At 38.5% G+C, this 16,402-nt stretch overlaps 1 protein-coding gene across 5 annotated transcripts in view; it reads right to left on the reverse strand.

The window, feature by feature from the left end:
- The window catches only part of PATJ (PATJ crumbs cell polarity complex component), a 359,039-nt gene that overhangs the window by 298,245 nt on the left and 44,392 nt on the right, over window positions 1–16,402 (reverse strand). For all 5 annotated transcript variants that reach the window (XM_081486637.1, XM_081486635.1, XM_081486634.1 and 2 more), the window contains exons 12-14: window positions 11,492–11,635; window positions 7,369–7,445; window positions 5,078–5,134 (exon numbers count right to left, since the gene is read on the reverse strand). In XM_081486637.1, coding sequence (XP_081342763.1) covers window positions 5,078–5,134; window positions 7,369–7,445; window positions 11,492–11,635 — 278 coding nt within the window. The remainder of the gene's footprint in view (window positions 1–5,077; window positions 5,135–7,368; window positions 7,446–11,491; window positions 11,636–16,402) is intronic.

Genomic DNA, 16,402 nt, shown 5'->3' on the forward strand with positions numbered 1-16,402 from the left:
ATTCCCTTTAGAGACCTCACCCCAAACCTAAAAAATCAGAATATTAGTCAAGAGAAACAAAAAAGGGCATGCCTATTTTGAAAAAGCTCCTCTGATGTTTCTGATAGGCCACCTGCCCTACTAGATAACCACTGTCTCTACAGTTATTTGATTCTGTATCTTATGTTATTCACTCAAAAAGCAGAAAATTATATACTTAAGAATACAAAATACATACTTAAGAATTGGTAACAGTGGCTGGTTGCCTCTGGGGAGAACAAGGGGACTGGGATGGGTGGGAAACATATTTTGCAGTACTTGCTTCTGAAACTTTAGGATTTTATGTCTTGTTCATATATTATCTACTCAAAAGGAAAAGCATAAAGAATGGCACAGATTCAGGAGCCAGATAACTCCTGATTTGTTTTCTAAATTTTGCCACTTACTAGCTGGCTTAAAACTCAACATTCAAAAAACTAAGATCATGGCATCTGGTCCCATCACTTCGTGGCAAATACATGGGGAAACAATGGAAACAGTGACTTTATTTTCTTGGGCTCCAAAATCACTGCAGATGGTCACTGTAGCCATGAAATTAAAAGATGTTTTCTCCTTGGAAGAAAAGCTATGACAAATCTAGACAGCATATTAAAAAGAAGAGATATTACTTTGCTGACAAAGGTCCATCTCGTCAAAGCTATGGTTTTTCCAATAGTCGTGTATGGATGTGAGAGTTGGACCATAAAGAAAGCCGAGTCCCAAAGAACCGATGCTTTCAAACTGTGGGGTTGGAAAAGACTCTTGAGAGTCCCTTGGACTGTAAGGAGATCAAACCAGTCAATCCTAAAGGAAATCAGTCCTGAATATTCATTAGAAGGACTAATGCTGAAGCTGCAATACTTTGGCCACCTAACATGAAGAGCCAATTCATTGGAAAAGACCCTGATGCTGGGAAAGATTGAACACGGGAAGAGAAGGGGATGACAGAGGATGAAATAGTTGGATGGCATCACTGACTGATGGACATGAGTTTGAGGAAGCTCCAAGGGATGGTGAAGGACAGTGAAGCCTGGCATACTGCAGTCCATGGGGTCACAAAGACCCCAGTTGGACATGACTGAAGAGCAAAAGCTGTGTATGATCCTAGGCAAGTCACTTCACCTACCTGACACACAGTTTCCACATACTAAAAACAGAAAAGAGGAAATAGATGCTAACTAATAGAGTTATTCTAGAGAAATGTCTTTAAAGCAAAGCACTACACCTCGTGGCTGAGTGGGGGCCCAGTACATTCCACTGCCTTCACAATTCTACTTGCTCAGAGTGAGGAGCAAACTCACATCTTAATGCCCTCTGGCTCCGAGAGAGTAATTTAGGAAGGAAACAAAGTGAAATTTGTCAGTCTGTCTTGTCAAAGCCAGAGAACAGGGCCTGGTCTTTCTGTTGCCCACACCAGGGATATCACTAATTACTAATGCTCACTTTGTATTACAATTGATGGCCAGCAGAAAGGTCAGTGGCATAAGCATAATGCTTCTCTCTCATAGCTCTGTGATTATCTTAATAGTAAACACTTGCCAAGAAAGCCATCCCTAAAAGTGCAAGTCTCCCCAGATGCGGGAAAACTGTTCTTGTGTCATGATTAACAGATTCCTAGAAGCAGTTCAGCTAATGCTCAAACCACTATAAAGTGCTTTCACCTCTCTCTCTCCCTACAACTCCATCCACCTCAAAAGAAAGTCTTCTCTATTAACACTGGCCTGTCACAAAGGGATATGCTTCGTGAATCTACATCCCTTAAAACAATTCCTTCCAGCTATGAAGTGGTTACCAGAGTGACCAACTAAAGACAGATAAAAACAATTAGAAACACCAGCAATAATCATGAAACATGATTTTCCTAATCAGAAAGCTAACAAGATAGAGGAAAAACCTACAGCCTTGATCTCAGAGCATGATACTAACCTGCTTAGAATGTTCCACTAGTGTTACCTGGCACTGAGAATAAAGCCCAGGCTTATCAGTGCGGATCTCAGGGCCCCGGAGTACCTACCTCGTCTTCCTCACCCAAAAACATCCTACTGCTCATTTAGTTTGACCTGGATGCTCCAAAACAAACAACTTCCATTCCCCCACAGGCCAACTCTTTCCCATCTGCACTTGCTTTCATCATCCTGTTTATGCTTCTTAAATCATCATCACTTCTTACAATCACTACCTTGCATCACTTTTACAATTTATAGCTATCTTCTCAGGTTATTTTTCACTTGTTTATTATCATGACCCAAACCAAGCCCAGGGCTTCCCTGGTAGCTCAGCTGACCCTGGTTTGATTCCTGGGTTGGGAAGATCCTCTGGAGAAGGGATAAGCTGCCCACTCCAGTATTCTTGAGCTTCTCTGGTGGCTCAGATAGTAAAGAATCTGCCTGCAATGCAGGAGACCTGGGTTCAATCCCTGGGTTGGGAAGACCCCCAGAGGAGGGCATGGCAACCCACTCCAGTATTCTTGCCTAGAGAATCCCCATGGACAGAAGAGCCTGGCAGGCTACAGCCCATGGGGTCACAAAGAGTTGGACATGACTGAGCGACTAAACACAGCACAGCAAACCAAGCCCAGAACCCAGGCTCCAGGAGAGAGAGCCGGGGTTTGTATTCTGCTCCCCACAGTTGGCCGCAGTGTCTGGTGTGAAGTAGGAGCTCTGTAAATATTACAGGAAGGAAAAAAAATGTTCTCTAAGCTGCAAGCTGCCTCTGCTACTATATTATCCAGTTGTATAATCTGAGGTGACTCATTCATCCTATGCAAACTTTAGGATCCTTGTGTGTGAAATGGGTTTGGACAGGCCAGTTTTCTTTACATATTGCACAAAGAAAGTAGAAACTACTAAATCAAGAACCAAACTTCCAATTTTAAGAGGATTTTTAAAAATTATAGTTCATTAAAATAATCTGTGGACATTTAATAAAGAAATCAATCTTTAAAAAAGTAAACGTGATAATGTTACATTAAAAAAAGCACACATTCCTTCTCTGCCACATATATTATACAAAAGAATGAGTATACCAGCTATAAGTATGTAAACATATACAGGTAACAACGAAATATGAAAAAAAGAATAGTTCAATTAAGGATTGTACTATTGCACTATTAAGGATTCTTCTAGTGCAAAAAAATTAAAAAATGAAGTTTTTGCTATAACCTAGTGTGTGCATACATAGTCGTGTCCAACTCTTTGAAACCCCTTGGACTACAGTCCACCACCAGGCTCCTCTACCCATGGAACTTTCCAGGCAAGAATACTGGAATAGGTTGACATTTCCTCCTCTAGGGGACCTTCCCAACCTAGGGATGATCGAACCTGCATCTCTTGCCTTGGCAGGTGGATTCTTTACTACTCCAATTTCAATTAAATGTTTTAAAACAGCCTTTTTTTTTTTTTTAAAGGAGACTTTAATAGGCCAGAGGTTAAAAGTACTAGAAGCATACAACTGGGAAAGAAAACTATCATTTATGGAATGGTTCTTACATATTGGCACTGAGCTATACTAACTGGGGCATATATTAAATACACTTATATGCAACCTTCTACAACATAGATATTATTGTTTGTATTATATAGAAGAAAAATTAGACTGCTTATTTCACCCCCAAAGTATTTCCTCAAATGTCACCTTCTTAATGAGGCTTTTCCTGATCAACCTGTCTAAAATTGCAAACCCACATTCTCTCCTGAATTCTTTATACATCTTTCCTGCTTGGCACATATCATCTATACTATGTAACTTATTACTTATTTTCTATCTCCTCCTACTAAAATATAAGTTCTACAGGACAGGGGTTGTTTTTTTTCTCCTGTTCTCTTCTGAAGTCCCAGACCCAGTGAAGGACTTAGCACTGAGTTGATATCAATAAATACTTGATGAATGAACGAATGAACAGCTGAATGTACTGGTGAAGTGGTTCTGAATATCTGTTCTACCCAAAACCTTTCCACACCATTATATCAGAGTAACTCAGTGCAAATAGATAAAATGCATAGAAGCTGACCAGGAAGAAGATAAAGTAGACTGGTGGCAAGGAACTAGGGATGAAGATGAGAGAGAATATGTTCTGCCTGGAGAAAGACAATGACATTCTTTAAGATGTACAAAGTGTGGTCACCATATTTTTTCCTTAGTATAGAAAATGATGATATGGGGTCTTACGGCTTGGAATATGTAAGAATAACTAAAGCTGAACTACATGATGAACTGAGCCTGAGCGAGGGCATGGTTTCCTCCAAGGACATCTTGAGTTCTAACAGCAAGGAAGCTGAAGGCTAATCAGGAAACCCCTGAAGAGTTAAGCAGATTTCTACAACCCCAAAGTACTGAGGGAGACTTGGAGTTCCCAGGTTCCACCAGGGAGCGGGGACTGATCAATACCTCAGACCCAATGGAATACCTGGAAGGTCATGTGTTAGGAGCAAAGGCAACCCAAGAGAGTCCAAACCTTACTTGAACTGTACGTCTGCCTCACTGCACACACCCACCCACACACACGCTCAGTATCTCCTTATTAGAAGAAACAGTGACTCCCTTGTACAGAGATAACATCATCTTAAGCCTTCTGTAGTTGGCGTACATAATATCAAATATTGTCTACTTACTATTTGTTAGGGTCAGTAGTTGTAGTACAAGGGCTCCACTGATCTGCCAGCATGTGGAATCTTCCTAGACCAGGGATCAAACCCATATCCCCTACATTGGCAGGTAGATTCTTAACCACTGGGCCACCAGGGAAGTCCGGGAAACAATTTAAAAGGACTTATAATATCTGAAAAACTAACACACTCTGCAAAGCCTGCTCTGAATACTACCTTTAAGGTGGGCAAAGCAGTCAAGCCTGGAATTTTGGCATCTGAAGTGGCCTACATTCTTCCCAGGCACATCTAACTATCATATTTCATACTAGTCAGAACCTACGACATTTCCAGAAAACCTCTAAAATTAAATTCAGAAAACTTTAGGTCACAGCATTAATCTAGTTACTTTGACAAGAATTTAGAGAAAGTTCTTCAAACAACAAAAAACTGACAACAAAAAAAAATGTGCTTACCTTCGAATATTTCTGTAATTCAGCATCATCGGCAATCTGTGTATCCAAAGTAGCAACCTAAATTCACAAGAAAAGATATTGTCAATATTTGTAAAAGCATAACTTTATTTCTTCCTAGGCTTTCTGAAAAAGATCTGTATAAAACCTATATATTGATAACTCCATCTAATCTTTTTTCTATGTTTCTAAAATCCATAACACACAATATAAAATCTCAGAGAATATTTGCTTTTTTGTTGTCATTGTTCTCCACAACAATCTTTTTTCATAAATGATTCAAAAGTTGAACTAGAAGGTGATGGGCAAATATATGTACTATTTTTAAAAATCCATGACACCTAAAATTTTAATTTAATCCTCCATTATATTAGAAGCATAAAAATTTTATTCTTTTCACAAAACCAAGACTATGGTCATTTTTATTTCTAAACCTAGGCCTTGAAACAAAGTTTGCAAGGTCATTAAAATCAGAGAAGTTTGGAAAAACTGAAGCACCTGAATTTCCACAGCAAGCTCAAACCATTTCCCTAGGAGAAAGAGCCAGTGAGGACACAAACAAAAGACCTGGACTGGTGGGAAGATGGTGGAATCCTGAAGGCTTTTAATCCTGGCCTAAAACTATTGTTCTGAGCTTCAGTGGTAGGTATCCACAGAAGTGAATTCCTTGCAAGCAAAACATTTCACTGATGATTTGTATCTGTAAGTTGTTAATAAATTACAGTGCATCTGGAGGGAGAGGATAAGTTAAACAGTAGTTCAGCCAAATCTTCTACAAGTACTGTATTTCAGATAAGTAGATTCTGGAAGAAAATATAGTAAGAAACACTAGAGCATGTGCATGCAGGTAGGTATGCACATTTGTATGTATGCATTCATTCACCCATCTTGCCTGGCTTCTCCTCTCGTTGCCTTGTCCCTGTCACTTTAAATTTCCAACTCCAAATTCTGTCTCCTCTTTTGAGCCCCTCGGTTATGACCTCATCGTATGATAAATTAAATTTGGAAGGGTAGTTATAAAGAGGATAATGTGCATGTTCAGTCGTGTCCAACTCTTTGTGACCCTATGGACTGTAGCCTACAAGGCTCCTCTGTCCATGGGATTTCCCAGGCAAGAATACTGGAGTGGGTTGCCATTTCCTCCTCCAGGGGATCTTCCCAACCCAGGGATAGAGCCCATGTCTCCTATGTCTCCTGCACTGCAGGCAGATTCTTTACTGCTGAGCCCCCAGGGATGCCCCAAAGAGGATAAATTTTTAACCAAAAAGAGCTCATTTAAAACCGACCATTTAAAAAAACTGGTACACCAAACTATTTTGAATATTAACCACTCCGAATATTAGAAAGGTTATTTGCTAGGTGATAGGCTAATGATGAAATAGCTCCAAAATCTACGAAGTAAAGAAGCAGTAGTTCATGAGGACCAGCATGCAAGTACAAAACTAGCAAGAAGAGAAAGTATAAACTGTTTTGACTCATGTTAATGACACTGGAAAATGTCTGACAATAGATAGTAGCTAGAATAGAAAAAAAATCTCCAACCAGCCAACAAATACTAATGACAAACATATGTAAGAAAATGTGAATAACAATAGAAATTTAATAGAATACTTTATTACTAACATGTTTAATGGGCACTGCAGAGGCTTTTCTTTTCTTTTTTTTTTGCAGAGGCTTTTCTAAGCGCAGCTTTCTGCTTTCATGTGGATTCATTTGGGGAAATGTAATCAATCCCTTACTCAATGAATCTAATAACAGGTGAAAGGAAGTCTAATGGACCACTGGCACTATAAACTTATACCTAACCTAAATTACTTCCTGTTCTCCCAAATACATTTGATAATCATTCTTTCATTTTTCTCATAAAACTGTAACATTCTTTGTGAAACATAGGACTAATATCCACAGCCCTTTCAGTGTACAATAAAACAAACAGATCATAAAAGTAAACATAAAAATGCCAGCAATTTTAAGCAGCTGATACAGGTTATGAATTTAAAGGCAAGTCCTCTCTCTCCTAACATTTTTTTCATCCTACTGTTAACTTAAATGGTCTCAACATGAACTGAGTGTCTGCTAATTGTAACTGAAACTTGTCTGCAGTCCTTAACTGTTCTTGCAGTCTAAAATGAAAAAATAAAATTAATTAATTGATCCAATAGGGGAAAAAACACAAGAGGAAAAAATGAGGCAGGCTGGTTATTCTTTGAGTCTCCCATTTCTTTCAATTGTAGCATTAGGAGCATGACATAGAATGAGACATGAGTGTTTTTTATTAGAAGATTTTAACATACCATTACTTCATAATCAGGGCCCAGTACGTTTTCCCATCTGGATTTCAGCTCATTTTCTGGAGAGTCTGGGACTTTTTCTGGATTAAAAAAAAAAAAAGTTGAAGCTACTGTGAGTTAAACCCACTAAACTACGGAATTCTTCCATAACAGCACAGTTTGAGTAAGTAAAAGAGAAATGAATAAAAAGGAAAGTGTAGTAACTTAGGTCTATTTAGGTAAAGTTAATCAGAGGTGACTTATAAGACATGTGAAATGTAAAGACTGGCTGTGACCAAACTATGAATAGGGCTTCTGCTGTTAAGGAATATTTTAAACGGAAGAGGAAATGATAAGTTATCAATGAAATCTGAATTATATAGTTTATATGCAAACATCCTGTGGTTTACAAGTAAAATGCATCTGGCTTTGCTTTATGCTATGTTAGGACAGAGAAAGATTTAAGGTGAATGTTAGTCGCTTCAGTGTAGTACCTTCCATCACCCACAGAAAGTGTAAAAACCTATCAAGATATCTTTACTATCAACAAGGCACACCAACATGACCCAATCAAGCTTTTTACTTGGGTAGATATAAAAGTTTGTCTGATTTAATTCAACCAATAAGTTGCATGAGCTTTAATGTAACAGAAACTTTGGTTTTACTTTGGTCTTTTGTGGCTAGGTGGTTACCACATCTTTATGATTTTCTTACTTAAGGGGAGTACTGCCTTTTTTGCATAGGTCAGATTTTTAAAAGTGAAGATGGATTTTAAGTTGCCTGCTTATCCTCCATATGACCTTAGCCAGAAGCTCAATGCAGTTTGCAGTCTGAATAACACCTAATAGACAAAAATCAAAGCACTAAAACTATAATTTCAATTTAGATCCACAGTGGTAGCAGACAATAAACAGACCTCCACCTTTTTTCTTTAAGAAAAACTCAGTTGTGTCACAAGAGTGGACAAGTCACAGAACACTTACCACAACTGATATAACCATCTGTCTAAAATCATACATAACTTGCAAGATCAGCTTTTTCAAGCCTTCAGCAGACATCTAATCTCAGATGCATATAGTGTTTAATTACATAGTACAAATCATTAAGTAAAACAGACTAACCTCAAAAATCAGAGACTAAGACTAATGAACACTAAAGAACTTATATTACTAGATTTACAAGAGCATATCCACAAAGTAACTGCATTAACTGATGTGCTAGATTACACTTTGAGGATAACTAAAGATCCTATTAAAAACAAAATATCCTTCATGTGGGTTCTGCACCTTTGTGCCTACTCTATTAACATTTCCATAAGAAATTACATTAAGAGTTCTATTAAATTTCTCACAGACACCAGTTTCTTACATGGTAGGCTAATTTAAAGAAAACTTGTAATGTGTTGGTTGACCTGTAAGCTTAAAAACATGATATCTAAAGAAATTTTATACACATGTATAAGATGTTTATTTCACCTACAATTCTTTTGAGTTTATTTTTACCTCAGTCATACAATAAAATCACAGTCCTGAGTTCTAAAGCAGAGAACAAAGGCCTATGTACCAGAGGAAAGAGATTACTTTCAGCAGCTCAATAAATTCTAGGCAACACAAAATGATCACAAAAAATGAATATTAAGATGATCTGACACAATTATTTCACTGGCAACAAAGAATATGCCAACTATTGCCACCTTGGAATGTGGATTGTTTTGAACTGAAGGCAGCCAAGATCCAGCAGACTCAGGAAAAACGTTCATCCCTCCCTTAACTACCTAAAGGAATTTAGCTAGGGAACCTGTACCAGAAAGAGAACTATAACCAGAGACAACTTTTTTTTTTTTTTTCACAATATTGTGGAGGCCCTGCTATATGACCAGACCTCCCCTAGGGTTGTTTTTTTTTTTTAACGTTTATTTTATATTGGGGCATAGCTGATTACGGAGTAGGGAATGGCAACCCACCCCAGTATTATTGCCTGGAAAACTCCATGGACAGAGGAGCCTGGTGGGTTGGAAAGAGTTGGACACGATTGAGTTACCAAGCACACACTAAGCTCGCAGCCAATTAACAAAGCTGTGATAGTTTCAGGTGAATAGAGAATAGACTCAGCCATACATTCTCCTCCAAACTCCCTTCCCATCCAGGCTGCCACATAACACTGATCAGAGTTCCATATACTATATTCAGTAGGTCCTTGTTGGTTATCCATTTTAAATATAGCAGTGTACATATCCATCCCAAACTCCCTAACTATCCTTTCCAACCAGCTCTGTCACCGCAACCATAAGCTCATTCTCAAAGTCTGTGAGTCTGTTTCTGTTTTGTAAGTTCACTTATTATCATTTCTTTTTAGATTCCACATATAATGGATGGCATATGATATTTCTACTTCTCTGTCTGACTTACTTCACTCAATAGGACACTCTGTAGGTCCATCCACATTGCTGCAAATAGCATTATTTAATTCTTTTAAATGGCTGAGTAATATTCTATTGTGGGCTTCTCTGGTGGCTCAGATGGGAAAGAATCCACCTGTAACACAGGAGACCAGGGTTCAATCCCTGGGTTAGGAAGATCCCATGGAGAAGGGAATGGCTACCCTATAGTACACGTGCCTGGAGAATTCCAAGGATAGAGGAGCCTGGCGGGATACAGTCCATGGCATCGCAGAGTCAGGCATGACTGAGCAACTAAGCACACAATATTTCATTGTATATATATATCACACCAGAGACAACTTTTTTAATCTGAAAGACCTATCTGCAGAGCTGGGCAAACTTCTAATTATCAAACATCTGCTCTTCTTATCATCCTGTAAATTACTCCTCCCATTGGAAGGCCCAGGCCCCCATCCCATTCCTTAACTCAGGATAGCACAGAAGCCTCAATTGCCCAACTTGCCCTTAAGGGCTCACATGTTTATGGGACTCCTACACATAGAAAATGTGTGTTTCTCCTGTGTTACTCTATCTTATGCTAATTTCATTATTAGACCAACTAAAGAAACCAAAGAAACTAGAAGGGAAGAGGGAAAATGGGTCTGCCCCTACAGCAAAAAGAGTTAACTTCAAAACAGTTGGAAGAATTTGGTCTAACTCTCTAACGGAAATTATATACACTCATGAAAAAATAAAAAGGAGTGAGGTTGATACTTTGAGCAGATATTTCTAAAAATATTTCCCACTTTATTTTTCTTTACTGTTTTGTTGTTTATTTTTCTTTCTTTTAGGCTGAGCCTCATGGCATGTAGCATCTAAGTTCACTGACCAGGGATCAAACCTGTGCCATATGCACTGAAAGCACAGTCTTAACTATTGGACCATCAGGAAAACCCATATTTCTAACTTTAGAAAGTATTTGATTTTCACTTGATAATTCACGGTACACCTATCTTGATTCACATGAATTTAAATAGCAAAAATTAACTGCAATTTACTTGGATCAAAAAGAACAACCTAAATTTCCAAACAATATGAAGTTTTAAAATTTGACTGCAGTGTTTACTCCTTCCTTCAGGCCCTTCTTTCCTGACAGAAGACAATCAAAGCCAAAAGTCAAAGGGTCTCTGGACGTGGATGAAGTGTAAGTATTCCATTTCATTCAACTGGCAAGCCTTTCCTGAATGCCTTTGTACAGGAAACTGAGTGAGATTGTGACTGAAAATGCTTGCAGAATAGAGTCAACTAGAGTAGCCAAGGAGACAAACAACAAAGCCCAAAGGTAAAGGTACTCTTCAATTAAAAAGAAAATTTAACAATAAATATATAGCAACCTGGAAATTTGGTGAAATATATAAAAATATATACACTGTTATTATGGTGAAAAGGAAATATTACTATATGTATACAGATAGCTATATCAATGTTAATACACAAGCTAAAGTATGCAGTAAGTAAAAATGCTGATGTCAGCACACTAATAAAAATGTATTCAAAATCAACATAATTAAACAGTGATTAACAAAAATATGCTTATGCTCAACTGTCATAAGTGTTAAGATGCTGATATTAAGAATATCTTATTTTATATCTTCAAAAATGCCTCTAAAATTCTTCACATTGTGTTAACTATAAAGAGAGAAAATGGTTAACAAATGATAAAGTCAAATTACTTTGACCGCTTTGAATTGAATGCTTTGTGCCTACCCAGTTTTTCTAAGGCTTGCATGTTGTCATTTTTTAGATCCTCCATTCTTTCTTCAGTTTTCTCCACTTCATCCAAATTAGTTTCCGTTTCCACTGCTCCAGTCAGAAACAGGGCTGGTGTTTTTGGTGGTTCTACCACAGTTCCTAAAATAGGAATTGTTAACTTGAATCATTATCAGATGAAGATCATATTTAAGTAAACTTATTTCACTCCTGTTCTTCCATTTCACAACCTCATTACAAACATCTCAGGTAACTTACACATTTTATTCCTTTATTTAAAATGCCATTTGTGATAACGGCTCAATTCTTTAGAAAACACACTTGTAGTTAGTGTTGAAAAGAGTAAGGAATTAGGTCACCTGATGCAAAGAGCCAACTCTTTAGAAAAGACCCTGAGGCTAGGAAAGATTGAAGGCAGGAGGAGAAGGGGACAACAGGGGATGAGATGGTTGGATGGCATCACTGACTCAAAGGACATGAATTTGAGCAAAGTCCGGGAGATGGTGAAGGACACGGAAGCTTGTCATGCTGCAGTCCACGGGGTTGCAAAGAGTCAGACATGACTGAGCAAGTGAACAGCAAGTGAACAACAAGGAACTAGGCAACAAGAAGAAAACAGCAAGGTAAAGTCTGGCGTGCTGCAATTCATGGGGTCGCAAAGAGTCGGACACAACTGAGCAACTGAACTGAACTGAAAGTCTATGAAGAAGCAGGATGACAATACAACCTTGGGGAGTGGGGGAGGAGGAGAACCCTGGGGGACATAGTTCTCACTGCTGTGGTGGGCAGGGAGCAAGATAAGCAGAAGCCAGTTCCACTGTTTTGGGCAATCCTTGGTTCTGGCATGATGTCATCATGAGTTTAACAAATAACTATACATAAGTAGGCTTGGGAATGAGAAGGAAAAGGGAGATAATTCTCCTGGTTGTAGAGGTTCTTCTCTTAGCTATATTGAGCTATGTAAGCTTTCAATCTCAAGCATGTCAATTGCTCTCTCTTAAACACAAGAAAGGTTGTATAAGAACCATTTTGTTGTGTTAGTCACACAGTCATGTCTGATTCTTTGTGACCCCATGGACTGAAGCCCGCCAGAACCATTTTAGGTTATTTTTAAATAACCACAGTTCAGTCAGTCAGTTCAGTTGCTCAGTCATGTCCGACTCTTTGCGACCCTCTGGACTGCAGCACGCCAGGCTTCCCTGTCTATCACCAACTCTCAAAGATTGCTCAAATTCAAGTCCATTGAGTCGGTGATGCCATCCAACCATCTCATTCTCTGTCGTCCCCGTCTCCTCCCACCTTCAATTTTTGCCAGCACCAGGGTCTTTTCCAATGAGTCAGTTCTTTGCATCAGGTGGCCAAAGGATTGGAGCTTCAGCTTCAACATCAGTCCTTCCAATGAATATTCAGGACTGATTTCCTTTAGGATGGATTGGTTGGATCTCCTGGCAGCCCAAGGGACTCTCAAGAGTCTTCTCCAACACCACAGTTCAAAAGCATCAATTCTTTGGTGCTCAGCTTCCTTTATAGTCCAACTCTCACATTCATACATGACTACTAGAAAAACCATAGCTTTGACTACATGGACCTTTGTTAGCAAAGTAATGTCTCTGCTTTTTAATATGCTGTCTAGGTTGGTCATAGTTTCGCTTTCAAGGAGCAAGCATCTTTTAATTTCATGGCTGCAGTCACCATCTACAGTGATTTTGGAGCCCCCAAAAAAAGTCTCTCGCTGTTTCCATTGTTTCCCCATCTATTTCCCATGAAATGATGGGACTAGAAGCCATGATCTTAGTTTTCTGAACGTTGAGCTTTAAGCCAACTTTTTCACTCTCCTCTTTCACTTTCATCAAGAGGCCCTTTAGATCTTCTTTGCTTTCTGCCATAAAGGTGGTGTCATATGCATATCTGAGGTTATTGATATTTCTCCCGACAATCTTGATTCCGGCTTATGCTTCATCCAGCCTGGCATTTCTCATGATGTACTCTACATACAAGTTAAATAAACAGGGTGACAATATACAACCTTGATGTATTCCCTTCCTGATTTGGAATCAGTCTGTTGTTCCATGTCCAGTTCTAACTGTTGCTTCTTGATCTGCATACAGATTGACCTACATGCACGAATAACCACAAGTGACTTACAAAGCATTCCTATCAAAAATACTGAACTCAGGCTTCCCGAGCGGTCCAGTGGTTACAAATCTGTCTTGCAATGCAAGGGACATTAGTTCTATCCCTGGTCTGGGAAGATTCCATGTGCAGCAGAGAAACTAAGCCCATGTGTCACAACTACTGATCCAGCACTCTAGAGTTGGTAATCTAAAACTACTTGAACCCATGTGGTGCAACTACTGAAGCCCTTGCATCTAGAGCCCATGCTCCACAACAAGAGAAGTCACCACATTGAGAAGCCCACACACTGCAACAAAGAGTAGCCCCTGCTCACTGCAACTAGAGAAAGCCTGTGTGCAACAATGAAGACCCAGCATAGCCAGAAAACTAAATAAGTATATAAATTTTAACAACAAAAAAAAATGAACTTGAATCTAAGGCTTTAGCTCTAGCTCCCAACTCACAAGAAACATGTGGGATAGAGTAACAAGTTAAACGACACAAGGAAACAATCAAATTCTGAAAGTAGTATTCCAGTGACAAATGGGCAAATCCCTCCAACAAGTCTATGCTATGGAGGCAGGGATAAGGGATTCTTCTATATTAAAAAAAAAAAAAAAAGCATAATACATGCAATGAGTACAATGCATAAAAATCAATGATCTTGATTTTATGAGGTTTTTAAGAGGAGTAAGGGAAGGGGAAAAAGGAGTTACAAAAGACATTTGGGAGCAATTGGGGAAATTTAACTATGTGTGAGGTATTTGATATTAGGTAATTACTATTAATTTTCTCTGGATAATGATATCATGACTATTTTTAGAAGCTGTTAACTGAAGTATGTAGGACTAATGATATCTACAACTCACTCTTAAATGGTTCAGAAAAAGCTAAATAGATGAAGCAAACATGGCTAAGTTAACTGCTGAAATCTAAATGATGGATTCTGTGGTTATTTTTCATATCATTTTTCAATTTTCCTGTGTGTTCAAACATTTTTACAATAAAAAGTTAAAAAAATAAGTTAAAAGTTTCTATATGAAACTTAATATGACCTTAAGATCTTAATATGATATTTTAAACCACACTTTTTTTTTTAATTTTTATTTATTTATTTATTTTTGTTGCACTGGGTCTTTGTTGTTGCATGCAGGCTTTCTCTAGTTGTGATGAAAAGGGGCTACTCTTTGTTGTGGTACATTGCGGTAGCTTCTCTTGTTGTGGAGCACAGGCCCTAGGCACTCGGGATTCAGTCATTGTAGCATGTGGGCTCAGTCTTTGCAGAGTGTGGCTCCAGGGCACAAGGGCTTCAGTGGTTGTGGCACATGGGCTTAGCTGCTCCACAGCATGTGGAATCTTCCCGGACCAAGGATCGAACCTACGTCTCCTGCATTGGCGGGCAGATTCCTATCCACTGCGCCACCAAGGAAGTTCCACAGGATTTTTTAGAACATTCATCTTTTAATACACAGTAAATGTACAGCCCAGTGCCAGTAAAACAAATGCCAGTCAGACGCTGCTGATGTAGCTTGGGGAGAAGAGTTACATACTAGGCAGAGTACAAAGTACAAAGCAATACATGACTGTGTGTTACAAATAGTATGCAAATTGATATACAAATAAGTATCACAAGGTATGCAAATAAAAAGAGTTTAGAGGAGAAAAGGTAAGATTTTTGAATGGCAGGGGAAGGTATCACTCAAGAGCTAGAAGCTGTGCAGTCCGTTTCAGTAAAATAGACTTAATTGCTGCCTATAAAGAAGGCACACAGAGATGTGTTAGATGGGGCAGTGGACAGGGACATAACCACTCCCCTACATTACAGTGCTGCTGCTGCTGCTGCTGCTAAGTCGCTTCAGTCGTGTCCGACTCTGTGCGACCCCATAGACGGCAGCCCACCAGGCTCCCCCGTCCCTGGGATTCTCCAGGCAAGAATACTGGAGTGGGTTGCCATTTCCTTCTCCAATGCATGAAAGGGAAAAGTGAGTGGCCACACACAAAACAGGTGACCACAACGTAGTATGATAAATGCTCTTCAAAGGGTACTAAAGGGTATGAAACACATAGGAAGGACACCCAAACCATGGAAGAAGTGCAGATTTAGGGTCAAAACCTATCCCAATATAAATTTAAAATGTAGGCGTGCCCGGTAAAGAACTGCTGATTCACAGATGACACAGTTCATTTGATACAGCGGACTAAAGCCAAGGGTTCTATCACAGCTGCTGAAAACTATTAGACTGGTATAAATATTTATGCAAACCTTTTAAGGTCAATATAGCATATGTACAATTTGTATTATTTAACCAATTTTAAATTACACACATACAATGCAGTTGACAGGGCATCTATCTTTCAGCAGCAAAATTTCCACTATCATATAAAACTTTAGAAGTTCCAATGTAAATATCAATATAATTCAATATCAGTTGAAAGCAAAAGTTTCCAGGATATAATAATATATCTTCAGAGAATGAGGAAAAAAAATGTATTCAACTTCTGACAAATGCTAATGAAACTATTTCCTACTCACTAGTTATGTAAGTAGTCATTCAACTTAAATTGAAGGTGTTCCCATAATTACTGAATTTGTTGATCTATCTGTAAGTTGACAATTAAAAATTGGTGTGCATAGAATTATGTATTTGTTCCATAAATCGAATATTGTTATAATCAAAACAACAATATCATTTTGTAAATCAAAGTGTCCTTGACAGAAAACCACATTTTATTTTCCCTTGCTATATTTCACAGAGTAAATCAAGAAACATTAGAATCAAATACATTATTAGA

The sequence above is a fragment of the Giraffa tippelskirchi genome, chromosome 5 (assembly GCF_054371585.1).
Source record: "Giraffa tippelskirchi isolate mGirTip1 chromosome 5, T2T-mGirTip1v1.2.pri, whole genome shotgun sequence".
NCBI classification, from domain to species: Eukaryota; Metazoa; Chordata; class Mammalia; order Artiodactyla; family Giraffidae; genus Giraffa; species Giraffa tippelskirchi.